Source organism: Melospiza georgiana, chromosome 2 (assembly GCF_028018845.1).
Source record: "Melospiza georgiana isolate bMelGeo1 chromosome 2, bMelGeo1.pri, whole genome shotgun sequence".
Classification (NCBI taxonomy): Eukaryota; Metazoa; Chordata; class Aves; order Passeriformes; family Passerellidae; genus Melospiza; species Melospiza georgiana.
Genome location: NC_080431.1, coordinates 67,098,917 through 67,117,971, shown reverse-complemented (window position 1 = coordinate 67,117,971; position 19,055 = coordinate 67,098,917). Strand labels below are relative to the sequence as shown.

General features: G+C 34.9%; 1 protein-coding gene across 2 annotated transcripts in view; it reads left to right on the top strand.

Annotated features, from left to right (window-relative positions):
* DYNC2H1 (dynein cytoplasmic 2 heavy chain 1) overlaps nt 1-19,055 on the top strand; it is a 143,509-nt gene that overhangs the window by 112,156 nt on the left and 12,298 nt on the right. For both annotated transcript variants that reach the window (XM_058045066.1, XM_058045065.1), the window contains exons 84-85: nt 2,507-2,716; nt 5,548-5,637. In XM_058045066.1, coding sequence (XP_057901049.1) covers nt 2,507-2,716; nt 5,548-5,637 — 300 coding nt within the window. The remainder of the gene's footprint in view (nt 1-2,506; nt 2,717-5,547; nt 5,638-19,055) is intronic.

Sequence of the window (19,055 nt, the reverse complement as noted above, 5' to 3'; positions counted from 1 at the left end):
CCATTCTGAACTTATGCAGAATGTCATGAACTTTTCACCTCATTTGTATTAGCCTCATTTGAAAACATACATATTAATTCTTCTGATTGAAAACATCCTTGTAATGAATACTGTCCTAAAACAGCTTTTACAGTGTTTTGCAGCATGATTTAATGACATCTTGACACTTACCAAATTAATTAAACTCTCATGAACCTGCCATTTAGTTTGAAGTCCAGCTCCTGGCACTGTGCAGAAGAGCCCCAAGAATCACACCACGTGCCTGGTACCTCATTAGCTATCTCAGCTTTAAAAAAACAACAGGGACTTTTCCGTGAAGGAAAATCAGTGAAACAGAAATATAGGGTCATTCTTTATTTTATTTGCAATGATGAAAACCATATGAAAAACAGTGAGAGGCTAATATCTAAAACAAATAGGCAGAGAGTCTCGAAGGAGGAGGCAAAACAGGTACATCAAAAGGGCAAGGGGGATTTCTAAAACCCATCACCACCACCACCAAAACTGCTTTTTGAATCAAATGCAGAACTAGTAAAGGTATATGAGTTTATTTTCGTTGCATTTGTTACATTTCTGAGGAGGCAGTTTTCAGGGCATACTGGAGTTTGCAAAAGCTTGCATTTAAGAAGGTAACAAAGTAAAGCTCTGGGACAGTTTAAGTGAGACTTTATGAAGTCTTATATTATACTAAGATAGCAACATATACAGAACTGAAAGAGGGGAAATTATCAACGTCTGAAAACACACCTGATTAATACTGGTAGCAAAATACAGTATTTGATATTAAAGATTAGAATCTACCTTCAGTTTCTTATGATTAGGAAAAACACCCAGTTTCAGCAGTTTTTTGTCTTAATTTCCAAGCAGGTCATGAGCATACACATATTTTAAAACCTGATGTGAGTTATATACATAATGGATTTTAAGAGAATATAATAGAACATTAAATGTATAAGCTGATATTGGTATTTATGTTTAATTTTCTTATGAAAATGATAGATGGGTTGTTTCAACAAATTCTCAATGGAAAGCACTAGAAAGAGTGATGAAATGAATCTGAAATTCATAGGAGACTCTTATTGTAAAGGACAATATTGAGGAACTTAAAGGACTTCTTTTTCAACAAGCTTTTGTGAATTATGAGAGTGTCAAAGATTGAGCAAAGCCTCCAAGGTGGAATGTCTTGGGTTTTCTTTATTTTGTGCAATTAAACACCTCAATAAGAAATTATCAGCTAGCTTATGCTAGTTTTGTGTTACATTTTACATATCCTCAGCAAATTATGGTCTCAGAAAAACTGATGTGAAACTGGTACTGTGATTTTTTAATGCATGCAAAGAAAAAATGCAAAGCATAACAATTGTAAATACTGCATGCTTTGGCACTTGGATCAGTAGCTTTCTTGTATACCTTTTAACAGTGTTGGAAAACTTTATCCTTAATTTTTTTATTGGTCAGTCATAAGCCAAAGTATTGCTCATTCATTTAGCTTTTCTCATATTTTAGCTTGGTAGCTGAGTGGAATATGAGCTTGAAATTAAAAATGTAAATGTTCTGCCAAATACATAGTGCCTGGGAAAGATTATAGAGGTAAATATCCTGTGCCTTCTGAAAAGCAAGTTGCCATGTGACAATTCAGAAATTTATTTAACCTGAAAAATAATCAAAACTTGTTATTTTAAAAAACGTATTTTAGAGAAAATAAAATCTGATTTTATCTTTCCTAAATTACTAGCAACTGAAATACCAAAACATTTTTTCCCATAGGCTAAGGTTTGCTTTTAGCATTTGTGCCTTATAGAATTTTCTAAAAGGTTTTTAATTTTATAACTGGAATTCTTTGCAGCATCTTGCCACATTACAGTTTGGCAGTTTCCAAACACATGCAAAAATATATTTATGTAATAAGTTGCATATGAATTAAGATTTGCAAAATTGCACCATCTCTTGAAATTATTCAATACATTTGGATTTTTAGTGACTTTATTGGAAGGGAAGTGAATAGTAAAAATGGCAGTGTAAGAGCAGCAGTACTTCTCAGAGTCTAAGTTACTCAAGATTTACACATAAAATGATATTTATTTTGTGTTTATAGTATTTAATTCAATTCCATGTTGAACTAGTCTCAGGAAGCAAGAACTGGCAACATAGTTTACAGTACCCAGTAAAATTTTGTTGTGCTGAGTACACTACTGCTTTTTATATTAGCACATTAATACTAAAAGCAGTGATTCAGCTAAGGGAAGATCTTTCAGCAATTCAAGAACTTTTGAAGTAACTGGATAGACAGACTTGTTTCAGAAGAGTGGTGCCTTTATTGAATATGTCACAGACAGTACTGAAAGTATCACTGTAGTTATAATTCAGTACCAGAAAAGAGATGATACCACTACTACTTCAAAGCTAATAAGGTCATATGAAGTATCATGAATTAAATATATTACGTGTTGTACAACACTATAGTTTCCCTGAGTTTATTAACAGGATATCCCTTGTTTTTCCTTAGAATTCTAACCTGATCCATCAGAAGGTGTCTCCTCCTGCAGAACAACAAGGATCTCCAATCTTAGCGTTCATTACCCTGGAGCAGTTCAATGCCATTCGCCTTGTGCAGAGCGTCCATCAGTCACTTGCTTCTTTAAGTAAAGTCATCAGAGGCACCTCGCTGCTGAGTTCTGAAGTACAAAAACTAGCAAGTGCTCTGTTAAACCAGAAGGTAAGTCATTTTGTGATGAATATACGTTATAATAAGCATTGAAAAAACCCAAGGAAACTGAACTAGTAGTCATTTCCATGTTCTAAATTTTTTTATTGATACTCTAAAATTGAGTTCTTTTAAATATAGAAACTCTAAAACAAAACCCATTTTTTCTGTACATTTTTCAGAAGTATTTGCAGGATCTTCTGAATGTATTACTCTCCTATCAAACTTTCTCTAAAAGACAAATCCAATAAGTTTAGAAGTTGTGGAATACTATTTCAATTTCAAATACCAAGTCATGCTAGATAAGTCAAATACTATTAGCCAGTAGAATATATAAACCTGTCCCCTTACTTAGTTTTTATATTTTCTTAAAATTTAAATTGTAATAATAGTTCTCTTTGCATTTATTCAGTATGGAGTATTGCCATACCTCACCAGAAAAACTGTGCCTGTCATACCAACCTATCATCTCACCCTATATTATTGAGATACAAGAAATCAGTCAGAATTATATGTACTTTCTCCATATTTTTTGGCATTACGCTGGGCATGTTTATAAACTGATACAATTAGTGACAGCAAATATACATGCTCTATCATTAATATCCAGATAATTGAGTTAAAAGATAGTCAAACATTGATGTGACATGAAGCTCTGGTTTCTTTTTGCCTCCAGCAACTGATAAATTCTGTCAATGCAAATGCATAGATAATGAGATTGCTTCTGCAATGAACAATAATTCCTATTAACATCCTATTTATCTTCATGTGACAAACAAGTACTGTTGAAAAGACTGTTATGCATTTATTGATAAATCAAATTCTAATCAAAACAATAATTGAATTTGTTGTCATTTCAGATTCACAAGACAGCATTTGTTAGCAAAATTGCTGTACAGTCAGACTAAATTAAGTTTTCTTGTTAGCAATCTCATTGCCTTTTAAAACATGTTTTGACTATGTGGTAGAAACTGGCACTAAGTCCAAGTCATAGTGAATGGAAGGGATACATGTAATGGCCATTCTTTAGCTCTTAGTAATATTTATTGTTACTGAGCAAGAGAGCATGGCTTGCTTGTGTGCTTTAGCTGCACTCTTCTGTTGGAATTGGCAGGAGCTGTGAAGCTGATCACTGCCTCAAAAAGTTTCTTCAAAATTCTGTGCATTTTAACCTCTCATAAGCATCGGTTCAGCGCTTCCTGATGTATTGACCAGTGCTTCTGTCATTTCATCTGCTTACTTACCCACTTTCCTTGACATGGATCACTTCATTGGATTGTGACTATATAGCAATTTTTTCAGCAGCCTTCCAGAGAGGCTAATGCCACATTCTTGACATGGCAGCTAAACCTCACTCCATTTGTCATCCTAAAATGATTTTCTTCATGTGTTTTCTATACGCTCTTCTTGTTTAGCGTTTTCATGCTTTATGTAGCAAAGGATTATTTTTCAAAAGCTGTATTTTAAACCCACTAGGATTGTAGCTCTTTTAAGATTATAGCACCTGAAGAAACTGCTGGATTATGAATAGGAATGTAAAATTCAGTAAATGTATGACATGTAAAGGTTTGGCAATGTCCTGTATTTGTGTAAAATTCTTATGTTAGCCCCATACTATCCACTGTGAAGAAAATTAACTCCACCCCACCCAAAAAGAGCATAAGCACATCTGAGATACACTTGCGTAATAACAATTAGCTAAGCAATTTCTTTAGACTTAAAGTAATTTAGATTGATATATTAACAGCCTTAGGCAAATGCCTTGTAAGTGATAGATTGATGAGCTGCTTGTAAACGCACATCGAGTAGAAGAGGCTGCAAAAATGCAAGGTCTCAAATAAAAAATAATTTTTAAAAAATACAGTTAGGAAAAACCCCATGCAGTTAACTGTCCTTTATTAATTGTTTTGTATGTATTCTAGATTATTGAATTAATTTTTAATTAGTATCTTGAATCTCATTACGTTTTGGTTTTTATCTATAAAAGGTAAATACAGTGTATTTACTTTGGAAGATACCTTTTTTTGCAAACTTCTGGGATCGGATTTTGAATACCTGTTCAGTACATATTCTATTAGAATGGGAACTTCCTGGAAAATGCAGCTGTAAATATTAAACAGTATAAACTGTTGAATCTGCTTAGCATCTTCAGTAGTGTACAATATTCCACAGGTACTGATTTACATTAATTCTCTTTCTCATAAGTAGAGGAATCTTGCAGTCACTTTCAGTGTGCTTTAGATTCCTGTGGAGTAGGTAAAATTAGTGTTTCTATCCTTATCTTATAAGGAGGAAGTTTAAGAGATGCCCTTTTAAGCCTTTCTTTTTGAAATCAATGAAAAATTTATATCGGGAAGTCTTGCAGGCCTTTTTTTCTCAGGTGTTGCTCTACAAAAGCTGTAAGGTGATGAGAAAATAATCATGCAGAGGAATTGTACCAGATTGTCTTCATCACAGAGCCACACAGCTGCATTTTGAAGTCTGAGGAGGCTACAGCAGAGGAGTGGGAAACTGGCTGCAGTTGAAAGATAACATTGTGACTTCCCAAGACATAATGCTCTTAGGCTTTTTGGAAATATTTATGGAACCAACTGATATTTCCTTATTATAAAGCAGAGGTTCTTGCAAGCTCTCCATTAACACTGTGGGTGGGTCACACAAAGAATTAGCAGGGATCCAACCTTTCTGTTTGAGGTTGTATGTTCTTGATCATTATATTGCTGGTGTTGTCTTTTTTTTGTAGATATATTTGATCTCCAGGTTATTTATTTTTATTCAAGTTGCCAACTTAAAATGAAATGACAGTGGATTTGATACGTTCAGTGTATATATTTTTATTTCAGTGTCCTGCCACATGGCAAAGCAAGTGGGAAGGTCCAGAAGACCCTTTGCAGTATCTTAGAAGTCTTGTAGCTCGAGCACTTGCTATACAGGTAATTTTAAAGAGTAATTTTTTACTCACTGTGCTGGTATTCAGTGACACTGTATATTTTGTAAATTCCACTACAGTAGACCTTTACAAACACAGCTCCAAAAGAATTTTAGATGTGTGAAAAGGTATATAAAAATCTAAAGATCAATAATTTATCTAAATTAATTCGTATTTAAGGAAAAAAATTCCTTATCTGTGTTGGATACATAGAGAGAAAACCTGAAAGAGAGGAGGACTACTTCAGAAAGGACAGATCTTTGTTGCCTCCAGGCAATAAGTAGAAAGCTGTTGGTTTTGATCTTGATTAACACATCTTGTCCAATGGGATACCAAGATTTTTGTCAACCTTTATGTTGACTGTCAGATTCAGAAGAAAGATTTGAGTGCCATGTGTCTTCTAGGCATTTCTTTTTCTAAAGAAACTGTCAAATAAATGTCTCTGAAGTATTAATAATATTCTTGTTATGCAAACAGTTTCTTTTGGCTAATACTTATTTTTTCTTTAGCCTTTCCTTCTAAAAAAGTTTAAAGTACAAAACAGGAAAAAATATAAATATGTATAGCAACAAGTTAACGCATGTTCAGATGTTAATTTGTCATATAACTGGAGTTGGACTTCGTCCCATCTCTCTTTTTTCTGACTGTTACAGCCTTTAGTATTAAAAAGACATCATTTGTGGCGATTCAGTGTGTTTGTAAGCTTCAAGAGTACATTACTGTTTGCAACTTCTACTTTCATTTGGTTGTGACCAAACTGCATGCAATTTTCCTGCATGCAACAGGTGATTTTCAACCACACATATTCCAGAAGCTTTTATTTCCGTATAATACTCCAGTCAGCTATTGACTAATGTGTTGCATTATATTTGCTGCATTACTATGATAGTAATCTTCCTTTCTCATTTCTCAAACTACTGACAAAATGGTACATTTGGATTAGTCATTTTTATGAAAGCTATGAAGGACTCATTTACAGTTTTTAACAGTTATTTATTGTAAGAGAGAGTAAGATTATTAAGCCACAGCTTTGCAGTAGATACTTGATTGTGTCCATAAGCAGTACATGATATTAAATTTTTATTAGTGATAATAGCTACTGGTTGTCTCATTTTATTTCTTTAATGTCAAATATGTAATATAGTTGTGTTTGGAGCAATTCTTAATAATAAAGTATCAGTCTGTTTTGCATCTCAAGCTTCTAGTCAAATCACATCCAAAATACAGTGTGTGTATTTCTATATTGTACATTATTATAAAATGTAGATTATTTCTAGTTAGGCATTTCAGTTGAATCATCTTTTTGCTTAAATGTGATTCCAAATCCTGACTTTGCCCATTACACCTTCCTGATTAGTCTTGATCATTTTTTAATTATCTTTTCATTATTGATTTTATAAATGTAATTAATCAGTAGTTAATTCTAGGTGAGTATTCAGAAATTCAATAAGGGCTTCAATAAAGATATCTCACAACTCTGAAAATTATCTTCTGATTTATATTTCAATAAATGCCATATTTTGGATTAGTTTTATATGACCAGCTTTATAAGCTTTTTTTTTTAGTTACTCTTATGTCCCTCTGTTACATTAACTGTAAGATATTGACTTACACTGTACTGTTTGACAGAGGTTTAATTTAGGCATTTTTAAGACAAAATAGGAGACACTGAAAGATCAAAGTTGTACTAAAGGATTACATTTACTAAGGATGGAGTAAGTCTCTGCCTTTAACTGCCTAGTTAAAGGCTGCCTTGTCAAGTGGTTTGCTGCCAGTGCAGGAAACAATAAAAGCAACTGCAGCAAGCATTTAATGGTGATGGGGAGGAACACAAAATATAGGCCAGATGGTAAAATATTTATAGCAGAATTTATAGAAGTGTAAAGATGTTCTGAGAGCATTACACAACAACAGGCAGAAAAAACAACAGGTGTTGCATTTTTTTTAAGTCTGAATTTACTCAGTAAAAAGCAAATTTAAAAAACAAAAAAAAAAAAAAAAACAAACAAAAAAAAACCCCAAAAAACCCTGCCTAATGAAAGTGTGAAGAAAATTGTGTATGTAAAATGCAGTAGAGCCATATGTTGCTGTGTACTACGTACTATGTTGTGGTGACAGACCTGATGTAAATAGGTTGTTTCTTTCCAGGTGAAAGTTCTGATATTTGGATGGTAGCTTTTGCTTTAAATTGAAGCAAATGTTATGTATTGAACATTCTTCTAAGATGGAGTTCTGAATACTTTCAATTAGCAGGGCTGACATTGAACTTCATAATACTGTGCTTCAACTTGTCTGTCTATAGTGATATATTTGCTACCAACATTAAGATATGAAATGTATGAATCATCAGTGGTCATTGTATAAGTTTTAATTCTTGGTCCTTTTACTGTCAGTTTCCTCATGATGGCACCCTAAATGTTTTCTGTGGTTTCCCTCTCCTGTGGTTCATGATCATAGCTCAGCAATAAGGCACATCAGCCTATAATGGTATTAAATGCATCCCAGTCTCTAGATAAGTGTCTTCTCATGGCTGTGGATACCAGCAAGAGAGAAGGAGAGAGAGCAGACTCAGAACTGCAGCTACCAAGAGGCAAAACAGCAGCCCAGGCAAATGTCAGCTGAATAGCAACCTTAAAAATTGTTTCAGGTCAACAAATTGGAAATTGATTTTTGTTTCCACTAGAATGAAATAAAGAGCTTAAATTTTCCTTTTCAAAAAGGAATCCCAAACTCTTCTTGTTCCAAGAAGACCTTCTATTTCATTCTTTTGGACTCATCTAGTTTTATGTCATTTACAAAAACGATTCTTCCTTTGGATGACTGTTGAGTTAGAAAGCTGCTAGAAGTCTTGCAGTGTACATTCTGACCTCAGAATCATAAGCACCAGTTTCAGAGTTCTAATCAGGGACATGTTTATGAATACTGAAAGTTTTTAGTTGCATAATTTATGGAAGGTTTTGTTGAAATTGTGCATTCATCTAAAAAGTACTCCTAGTATATAAAGAAATTAAATTTGATATTTTTTTCAAGAGACTTATGTTTTTCTGAGATGTTCTCTTGTCCCTTTCCATCCTGAGTAAAATCTAACATGGTAATATTTAACTTCAATACCAGTTTGATCACCTAGTATAAGATTTTTACTATTTTAATGGTCTTTTACTGTTTAAGGAAGAATGACTTTGTTCCTGTTTTGGAACCCTATTCCTCCGTTTCAACAATTAGGTCTCTAGAAAGGTGGATTGGATGCCCAAGGTAAATGAGGTTTGAACTCTTGGAAATTGCCTGCTGAATGTACTATAAAACCTTCTGGGAATAGGAACCCCAGGATTTCTCCTTCACACCCCAGGCATCTGGGCTGAGATATTAAATATTCATTCGCTGATAACAGGCAGAAAGGCTGCTATTAGAAAACCAAGGGAATCAAATCCTCTCAATTTTCACCAGGTTAAAGAACTCACATAATAAATCTTGTACAAATCCAGAATAGCCATGCTGAGTCCTGCTATTCATTCACTTGGGCACTCCATAATAAGGCCTATCCCAGTCCAAGTAATCACACTTATTTTTCGGAGTGTTTTCTAATACATTGCCTTAGCAGAGTTTGCAGCAGGGACAATAGCTTAATGGTTTATGTTATATAGTTTTAGGAGAGGCTGATTCAGATAGATTAGTTTGGCTGGTTCCCCACCTTGTCCTTGTTCCTCTCATGACTCTCTATTTGAAGAGCTGTTACCTAGGTATCTGTACAGTGCAGAATACTCCAGATTCAGTATTCTAATATTGAAGCACAAAAATTCATAAAAGTGTTGTGTTTTAAATCCACCCATTCCATTATTTTAGCTCAAATTTCCACATTATTCTGAAGAATTAGCATTTTTCTGCTGTTTTTCTTAGGTTCTCCTCTTTAGCTGTCATGAATATCAAAACAAAAATAAAACTGCAGCCAAACATTATCTGCTAAGGAGCTGATCTTCAATTGACTCCCTCAGTTCTCATCATGTTGCAAAATGATTTTACTTTGTTCCAAATTTATCAGCCAGGATATGTCTTTTAAGACCTTATATCTAATTAATAACTGCTTGGTAAAAATTGGAAATTTGCAAGTACTACTAAAAAAATGTTTTGTTTGTCTCTGACAGGCAAATTTGAAGTTCTTAGCAGCTGTTTTATCATGTCCTTTCTAATCACTGACTCACTTAGATTGCATTGATTAAGTAATGGCTGATATAGAGCAGTAGTGCTTTGTAAAAATGCACCATCCAAACAAGGGACCAAACAGAATGTGAGATAAAAGGTTTGGACATGGATGGATAATAGGAGTTGTCCATTGAAATAAGATCTAATATCCAAGGAAATTAAAGCAAAAGCTGAAGCATTTTTTGTACTCTTACAGAAAGCTGTGTTAATGCATTGATGCAATTTCCCCTCCAGGCCCTTCACTGTATTTGCAGCCCTCCTTGGGACACTCTCTAATAACATACTATTTTTCATATATTGTGGTGCCCAAAATTAAATATAACTTTTTTTTTTTTTTTGTAGTGAAATGTTTCTTTTCCTCCAAAATACAGTAGGTTTTAAATCTGCAAACTATGCTATTTCAAAGGTAAATAATTTCAGTTGCCAATGAGCTGTACTTATCTCAAGTTTTGGAAAAACATGCCTTTTGCACAAGAAAGAGTTGCACAAAAAACTGGAAAAACAGTTTTTAAAAAGCAGCCTTGGAAAAGGGAAAATATCACTACCTGCATTTCCTTTCATTTCCCCAGCTCACATTTCATTGTGAGCTGTTGTAGCTTATTCCCAGTGAGTGTTTGGTGCTCTGTTAAACTGAGGCATCCACAAGTTATGGGCATTTTAATAAATATCAGGCTTAACTGTTGAGAAAAGTAATTTGTTTCAACAGAATTCAGCGGCTGTTCATTAAAGTCTTGAAATTCTAGGCATGTTTTGTGAGAATGGCTGTTCTGTTGAAATTATGAAATACTACCTTGTAACTAGAAGTTTGCGCAGTACCCCTTATCATACTGCTAAGCAATTATTCAGCTCTTTGATTATAAAATATTTATTTCAGGAGATAATTACTCATAAAATGACTTTTTGTAAGTGTTGAATAAAAGAGGACAAACCCAGGTCATTGTTTCTACAGATATTATATATGAAATTGCAATCTTTTAAAGAAAATTATCTTTCTTTCCTAACCTAGATTTAAATTAAAAAACCTAGATTTAGTATTCTGTATTTCTTCTATGAATGCAAGATAGCATTTATATACTGAGTAAATTACAAAAAGCTGTGCTATATATTGTAGAAGATGCAAAGCTGTAGTAGATATCCTTCATTTAAACTAAAATAGTAATGATCATTTATTGGTTTTTCTCTTTAAGCTACAAGATACATTTTCACAATACAGGAAGAAAGCTGAAAAGATGCAATGATAAAATATTAATCAATTTTATGCATTTAATCTGTCAAAATTAAAAGTGTAGATTGCTCTGTTTCTAATAACTTGTTTTTCACTGTATCTTTTATTATGGACAGAGCTGTCTGCAAAAGAGAAAGCAGAGTAAAATGGATAGTCTTGTCTGACAAAAGCTCAAGCAAAAAAGGTTAATTTTAGTACAAGTGGTAGAAAACGATGTTATTATCATTCACATATGAAAATGAGTCCTTCTGTTATTCTGTCAAAAACTGGTAATTTTAAATTCCGTCCATTAATAAATGAGAAGGCTGCAGCACATGCTAATGTTCCAATTTGTAGGTTCATCCCATCAATCTGCTTTGCTTTTTTAAGACAACTTAGAATTAGAGAGAGCTCATGTCCAGCTTCTCACCTACCAGCGCCCCCACACCCTTCTCAGCAGGGCTGCTCTCCATCTGCCCATCCCCAGCCTGTGCTGGTACCAGGGGGTGCCATGACCCAGGTGCAGCACCTTGGACTTGGTCTTGTTAAGCCTCGAGCGATTCCAAGGGCCCCACTCCTCAAGCCTGGCTGGTCCCTCTGGGTGGCATCCTGTCCTTCAGTTCATGAGGGTACACCTGATCCCTTTATCTATGTCATCAATGAAGATATTAAGGAACACTGGTTCCAGTGTTGACCCGTGAGGGGACACCACTTGTCACTGATGTTCACTGGGACTCTGAGTCATCGATCAACACTCTCTGGATGTGACCATCCAACCAATTTCTTATCAATCTCCCAATCTACCTATCAAATCCATCTCTCTCTGAAAGAGAAATGTTGTGAGGGACCATGTCAAAGGCTGTACAGATATCCAGATAGATGGCTCATAAATCCCAATATGTAGCCCTGCCCTTGCTCAGTGCTATAGTCACTCCATTATAAAAGACCACTGGGTTGGTTTGGTGGGACTTGTCCTTGGTCACAGTAACTTGCTGACTACACTGACAGAAATACTGTATCTACTAAAAGTAAGCAATCTATTCAAAATCCATTGTTATTGTTTTATTTGTAATTCTGATTTCAGAATATGTAGTTAGAAGTTCATACATAGAAATAAATTATGTGGAATATGTAGAAATAAATTAGCTTTGTAACAAAAAAGTAGTGTGATCGTGGCTCTTTTTTAACCTCTAGATGGTTTGCTGGGAACTGGGTTGGTGTAGCAGTTTGCAAAATATTTTATCTCCTGTTTTGAGATTTTAATAGGTCATAATCAATGGTGACATGGTGTAACTATTTCTCAAATATCATTTGTAGGTATGTATTTAAAAATAAGCTCATTTTTTTATTAGATGCAGATTTCCATTCCACAAGCAGCATCATCCCTAATTAGCAATCTTTTCTTTGGGGGAAGGCAGAGATGTAACCTCATCTTGACCTATCTTTCTCTCTTTGAAGGAGATGCAGTATTACTGAATTTGAAATTACAACAGTTTCATATTGTATCCATTTGCCAATATATAAAAAATATTTAAAATTTTGGAGCCTTTTAAGTTTCAAGGCTGTCAATTCAAATTTTGTTTGTGAAGGAAAAGAGTCATAAGAATAATTCTTGACTAACCCCTTCCTTATCTGTTGAGTGTGCAGTAGTTTTACTCTTGGGAATTCACAGTCAAATAAAGCAATCAGAGCAGGATGAAAGTGCACTCAGCAATTCTGTAAACAGACATGACTGAATTTTGAAACTGAAGTCAACAGAAAGACATTCAGATTTGGGGTTTTGTTCATTTTGTTGTTTGGTTTTTACTTGGTAAAATTCTTTCTGATGTAGTCTTTGTTTCTAAATGTTCAGCAAGGTACATAATTGAAGAGAGAAGAAACCAAACCTTGAGTCAAAGTAGAAGAGTTGTTAAGAGTGATGGGAAGCTTAGATCCCTATTTAAGGTGTGTAAGTGATGCATAAAGGCAGGAAGGATAAATGCCCTCCTGCTCTATGATGTTTCCCGGTGTGTTCGGCTGAGTGCTATAAATAGCGACTAAATTAGAATGTGTGCCCCCATATGAAGGACAGTATGCAAAAGCATATTGAGATATTTGTAGTGGTGATTCCACACAGTCACTCTGAACTAAGAGAGTTATGATCCAATGAGAAATCTGTTCTCTACATCTGAACTTGAATTTCAAAATTCCTGTCAGGTTTATACTGTTTTGCAGCATTGTGTGTGCTTTTCCTTATACGCACAGTGTGTTTTCTTCTACGTTTTCTATAATTAACATTTTCAGTATTATTTCTAATATTTCATTATCCCATGCAATAAATTAAGCAATTGAAATTACTTATATATCAGCAAAAGGCAGTAAATAATTTAGAACTAAACCAAATATTGTTCATTCTTCAGATATGCAGATTACAAAGCTATGAAGATTTGCTCTGTCATGTGTATTCATGTATTTTATCACACTGAGAAAGAGCACTGATTTGGATATATGAACAGAAGAATCCATCAAATAAAGAACACATTAAGATATTACTAGAATAATAAAACTGAAACCAATGTGTAAATCCAAAGATACCATAGAAATGCAAAATTCCTAATGACCTTACAAATGGTCAAAGGCAGTTATTAATTCTTCTACACTTTTGAGGCAACATCTGAAACAGTTGTCTATTTTTCAGCTTCTAAATTAAGAAACATTACCCATATTGTCCAGAGATGTTCGTGGAAATATATGATTTGTGGAGGTATCTTTGGAGATTCACAGAACTACAGTAGACTGTGCGCTGGGCAAGCTAAATTGGTGTTGAATTTGGAGCTACTCTGAATTGCAATTGGATTGCATGCCAAAATGTTTAATTTTATGAATAAATTGTTTCTATGATGGAAGTAATTTAAAAACTAAATCCATTATAGCTAAGCAAAAAGAATGCAAAAATTAATTTTAAAATATAACAAAAAAAGAAAATGTGGTGTTTAACAATTGGTGAAATATTTTTTCCTTAAATTGCTCCCTAATGCATGTTTTTCTGGCTTCCTGAGAACAGGCGTGAATGAAGTTTTATACCATGCTAATGCTCTTGAGCATTCTCTTAGCTTTCTCATGTGACAGGACATCTGAAAGAGACCTACAGCCGTTATGATGAGCTGTTCATTTGGAATTGGCCATAACAAGTGAAATTTGCTTTTGGGTTTAACAAAAGGTTTTATGAGCTTCAGAGAGCTTATATGCTGCACTTGAGGTATATTTTTGCTAACTGCCATAGCTTTACAATGTAGGAGCAAACAACAATCCATACTAGCTTACTGCATCAATTTAAAAAAAACCCCAACTTAATTATATTCGGCATCTACACAAAGTTGTTCTTTTTTGAACAAACTATTTGCTAGTCTGAGCAGTAATCTCTCTTTTGAACAAACTATTTGCTAATCTGAGCAGTATTGGAGTGTACTGTTTAATGGAGTGTAAGAGGGTGTGCCAGGATGCCACATCACAGACTGTCCATGACGTCATTTACTTCCTTTGTTTAAATGGAGTGGCACCAGCCACTGTTTCCATTTGGTAATCTCTTTTTCTCATGTGAAAAACCCAGATTTCCTTCTTTGCCTTTTAATTGTGGTATCTTCTAGGCATTTTGGGATATGGGCCCCACAGAGTTAAGCAATTTCTGATTAGATTGCTTCAGTCTGTTTGATTAACATTTTTACTTGTCTGAGAGTTAGGTTAAGCCTCAATAGTTGCTAATATAGTAGAGTTCTGTGACACCGGCATGGGTGAGATATTTTCTCTGTATTTTGACAGCCTTAAGAGAGGATGTTAACAAAAAATAAATGACTGGTAAACAAGAATGAAAAAAATGGAAAGAGACTAGTTACTGCTATTCAAGGGGTCATTGTTTCAGTAAAGGAACAAGGACTGTGAGGGAGATGCTAATGGAAAATCTGTATTTCATGGAGTGTTACCAGGGAAAACGAGCCATGGCAAAGTAAGCAGTTCTCTGTTGGCTCTCTTCATTGTAATATAGCCTTTGAGCTGGTACTGTAAAACAAATTACTGCAGTGCATCCCATCATTACCAGTGGCCAATATATTGAGTATTCTCTATCCCTGTTTAGTCACACCAGCACCATCACAGTATAGATTTCAGCATCCCTGCTCCAGAGCTCTGAAAAGGATTTATATCTGACTTTGTCCAGGTATTATTGTAGACAGTCTAGTCTGTTATCTACACCAGAATATTGTATGCCACTGTTTTCTGTCCTCTGCAACTTATTTTTGGAGATGGAGAGTTGATTTCACCAAGGAATAGTTCCAGTTCTTAGGCTTCCTTACCCAGTTATATACTTGCTGTACAACTGCAAATACAATCTAGTGCTTGGTGACTGATGTACTTGGGAAAGAAGAAACTAGAAGGCATGAAGCATAGGAGTATTGCTTAACTGGATTCTGTGTTTAGTGGTCATACAGGAAATATCTGGAAGTAGATATTTTTGGCATATGTCAGTCATGAACTTGTAGGAATGTTGTTGCAGTCCCTACGCATCATTCTGGTATCCATATTAAATGTCGGAAACAGAAATTCAGGGCAAGTTTCTGTTTCGATAAAAGATGAGCTAATATAGTAACCATAATGAGATCACATCTGCTTATGTTTCTGTCAGCTGTACCTTACTGTGTATCTGCTTCTGGCACATGGTTAGCCAGCATGCTGATGCTGAGGGACCGAGAACATTCATGCTGTAACACTGTGCTGTTATTGCTCAGACTTCCTCAACAAACAGGGGGGCTCTGAGGTGTGGAAAACTGAAATAAAGCTTCAATAGTATTTGGTTTAAAGCAGTAGCCAGTGAGGGAAGGGAAGGAGGAAGGAAGGGAAGGGAAGGGAAGGAAGGGAAGGGAAGGGAAGGGAAGGGAAGGGAAGGGAAGGGAAGAGGGAAGGGAAGGAAGGGAAGGGAAGGGAAGGGAAGGGAAGGGAAGGGAAGGGAAGGGAAGGGAAGGGAAGGGAAGGGAAGGAAGGGAGGGGAAGGGAAGGGAAGGGAAGGGAAGGGAAGGGAAGGGAAGGAAGGGAAGGGAAGGGAAGGGAAGGAAGGGAAGGGAAGGGAAGGGAAGGGAAGGGAAGGGAAGGGAAGGGAAGAAGGGAAGGGAAGGGAAGGGAAGGGAAGGGAAGGGAAGGGAAGGGAAGGGAAGGGAAGGGAAGGGAAGGGAAAGGAAAGGAAAGGAAAGGAAAGGAAAGGAAAGGAAAGGAAAGGAAAGGAAAGGAAAGGAAAGGAAAGGAAAGGAAAGGAAAGGAAAGGAAAGGAAAGGAAAGGAAGGAAAGGAAAGGAAAGGAAAGGAAAGGAAAGGAAAGGAAAGGAAAGGAAAGGAAAGGAAAGGAAAGGAAAGGAAAAAGAGAAAAAGGAAAAAAATCAAACATAAATTCCAAATTAAATTACTCCGTTACTTATCATTTGTAAGTATGGGCCAACACTTTATCATATATCTGAAATACTGCAATATTCACACATTCATTTAATGAAGGATAGCTCCTCAAGAATAAGGCTGAAGGATTTCACATACAAAGAATTACCACAAGGGAGCGAATTGTTGTATACCTGTTGTTCCTCAGAACCCTAGGCATTACCCCCTCTGGGCTCAGTGCCTACAAAAATCCTTCTGTTTCATTTCTTTGAGCTGTAATACTGTCATGCCTGCTGGTGTTTATCATTGAATGCCTGCACTTTGGAGCACACCTGTAGAACAGCTGCTGCACTGTGAGGAAAATGGGATTGTAGCATAACTGCTTGTTTGACCTTGGCTCAGTCTAAACTCCAGTTAACTGAGTACTGACTCCCTAGCAGTGCTACTCACCATCATTTACTGCCAGACTTAGCCAAAGTTCTGCATATTTTCCCCTAGTAATGTGGAAAACTTCTAAAACTTGTAGAAAAACAGAATTATACTGTATGGTTCCTGGCTATGCATATGTGTGTAACACTGAATACAATTTTCCATTTAGGCACAAAAATGAAATCACCTCTGTGGTGATTTATAGGATTTTCTTTTTCAGTATAAGTTCTCTTTGGGGACCACAGAAATAGAAAAATTCAGTAGAATAATATATATTTGGAATTGATTAAAACTGGTGAAGGAAGAGTATTTGCTTCATTTTAGAGGAGTTCTGTGTTCCTAAAGCTGTATAAATAATAATGTGAAAATCTGGCAGCCTCCTTATTGTTCCACTGTTCAGTGAGGCACTCAATTTGCTCTGGGATTATTGATGATAAGGAAGACTTCTCTCTGAAAGTGGAATAGATGTTTATTGAATGTTAAGATGCATGAAAAAATATTATTTGAATTACCTGAGACCATGCTAATAGATTTGTTTTTGTAAGGGAAAAAAAAGAAAATAAAATGTTTTTTTTATAGCAAACAGAACCCCACATTAATGGAAGTTTTGAAATACCCTCCCAGGAATTCTTTGCAAGCATTTTGGCTATTGCTGATACGTTTTGATATTATATTTCTAATAGTAATAATTTTCTAAATTAATCTATCACAGACAGTTAAATTCCTAGTGTAATTGTAATGAGAAATATTCAGAAAATATTGAAATAATGATTTTTTTAAATAAACAGTTGCAAAGAAGAGTGGATGATGGTTTTTTTCTTACATTTTGGAATAAACTTATTTTCAGAGTTAGGATATTCGGACTGTAGACCACATTGTTGGTTATATAAGAGTTGGTGATGGAAGAAAGCCCTTCAGACTGAAATGCTGCATGGCCATCCAAGATGAATAAGAAGTCAAACAACTTTTCATCACTTTGACAAATACATGTTTCTATCAGATTTGGGATGGGGGAGGGATTTCTTCTTTTCAAGAAACATCACTTTAGTCTTTCTACAGCTTAGCTTAAATTTCCTTCCTGTCAACACCTGATCTCTTCCAGCCCTATGGCAGTGGCACTACCAGTGACAAATGATCTGTTAATAGATTGGTGTTGTCTCTCGAGACTGTAGCATTTCCCTAATAGGCTGTCATGTGATCTTATAGGACCGAAATAAACATAAGGATATTTTTTACAGTTGGGTTGTAAAATACATTTGATTGCATCTAAAATTATTTATTTAAATGTAAATAAATGTAAATGAGCTGCATATTCAGCTTTATACAGAGCAGTACAAGACATTAAAATTTTGCTTTTGTGGTCTAATGAAAGTTTTTGTTATTTTGTACATCCTAATACTACTAGTTATATGAGTTCAGAATTAATATTACTCATATTGGTCTTTTAATTGGGTGGAATAAAAACATCTGTGTTCCTGATAGTGTTTCTCTTTAGTAGTGACATTAAAAGTTTATTTGATGACAGCAATATAATGATTATATTAATTACAAGTTGAAGTGATGTCTACTTTTATTACACAAAACAATTTACAAAACCTCTCCTAATCAGAATACATTTACTGATATGATAAAAGAAATTGAAGTCATAAGTTTCATAAAGTTATATAAAGTCATTAAAAGAATCATCCAGATAAGAGTCATTAACTGTGTACATTTACCTAATGAAAATGGAAAGCAGAAATCTCTGAACTGATTCATAATCATTTGGGTTGAGGGCTTATAGTCAGTGATGTGGCATATAAAAAAAAACAAAACTGATTAAAGGCTTTAACATGGTGGAAACACTATGGAGATGTGTGACACACTGCCAAAATAAAATAAAACTTACTGAGTGTTATCTACTTAAACTTACTGAGTGTTATAATTTTCGATGATTTGGTCACTTCCAAAATGGTTCTATGGAATTACTCATCTGTAAGCAGTTCAAACAATACAATAAAGTAATTTTGAAACATGATAGAGATGCTTGGCAGGTACATTGTGTGATGAGAGTGTAACTTTCAAGATTTTTTATTCAGTGACTACAGCAATTTTATAATTTCCTGGGAACTGGTATCTAGAAAGGAGTGGGGCTTGTCTTTCTCTGTTCTGTTTTGATATCATATTTCATGTGATAGCATGTGGAATCTTATTCTCTGA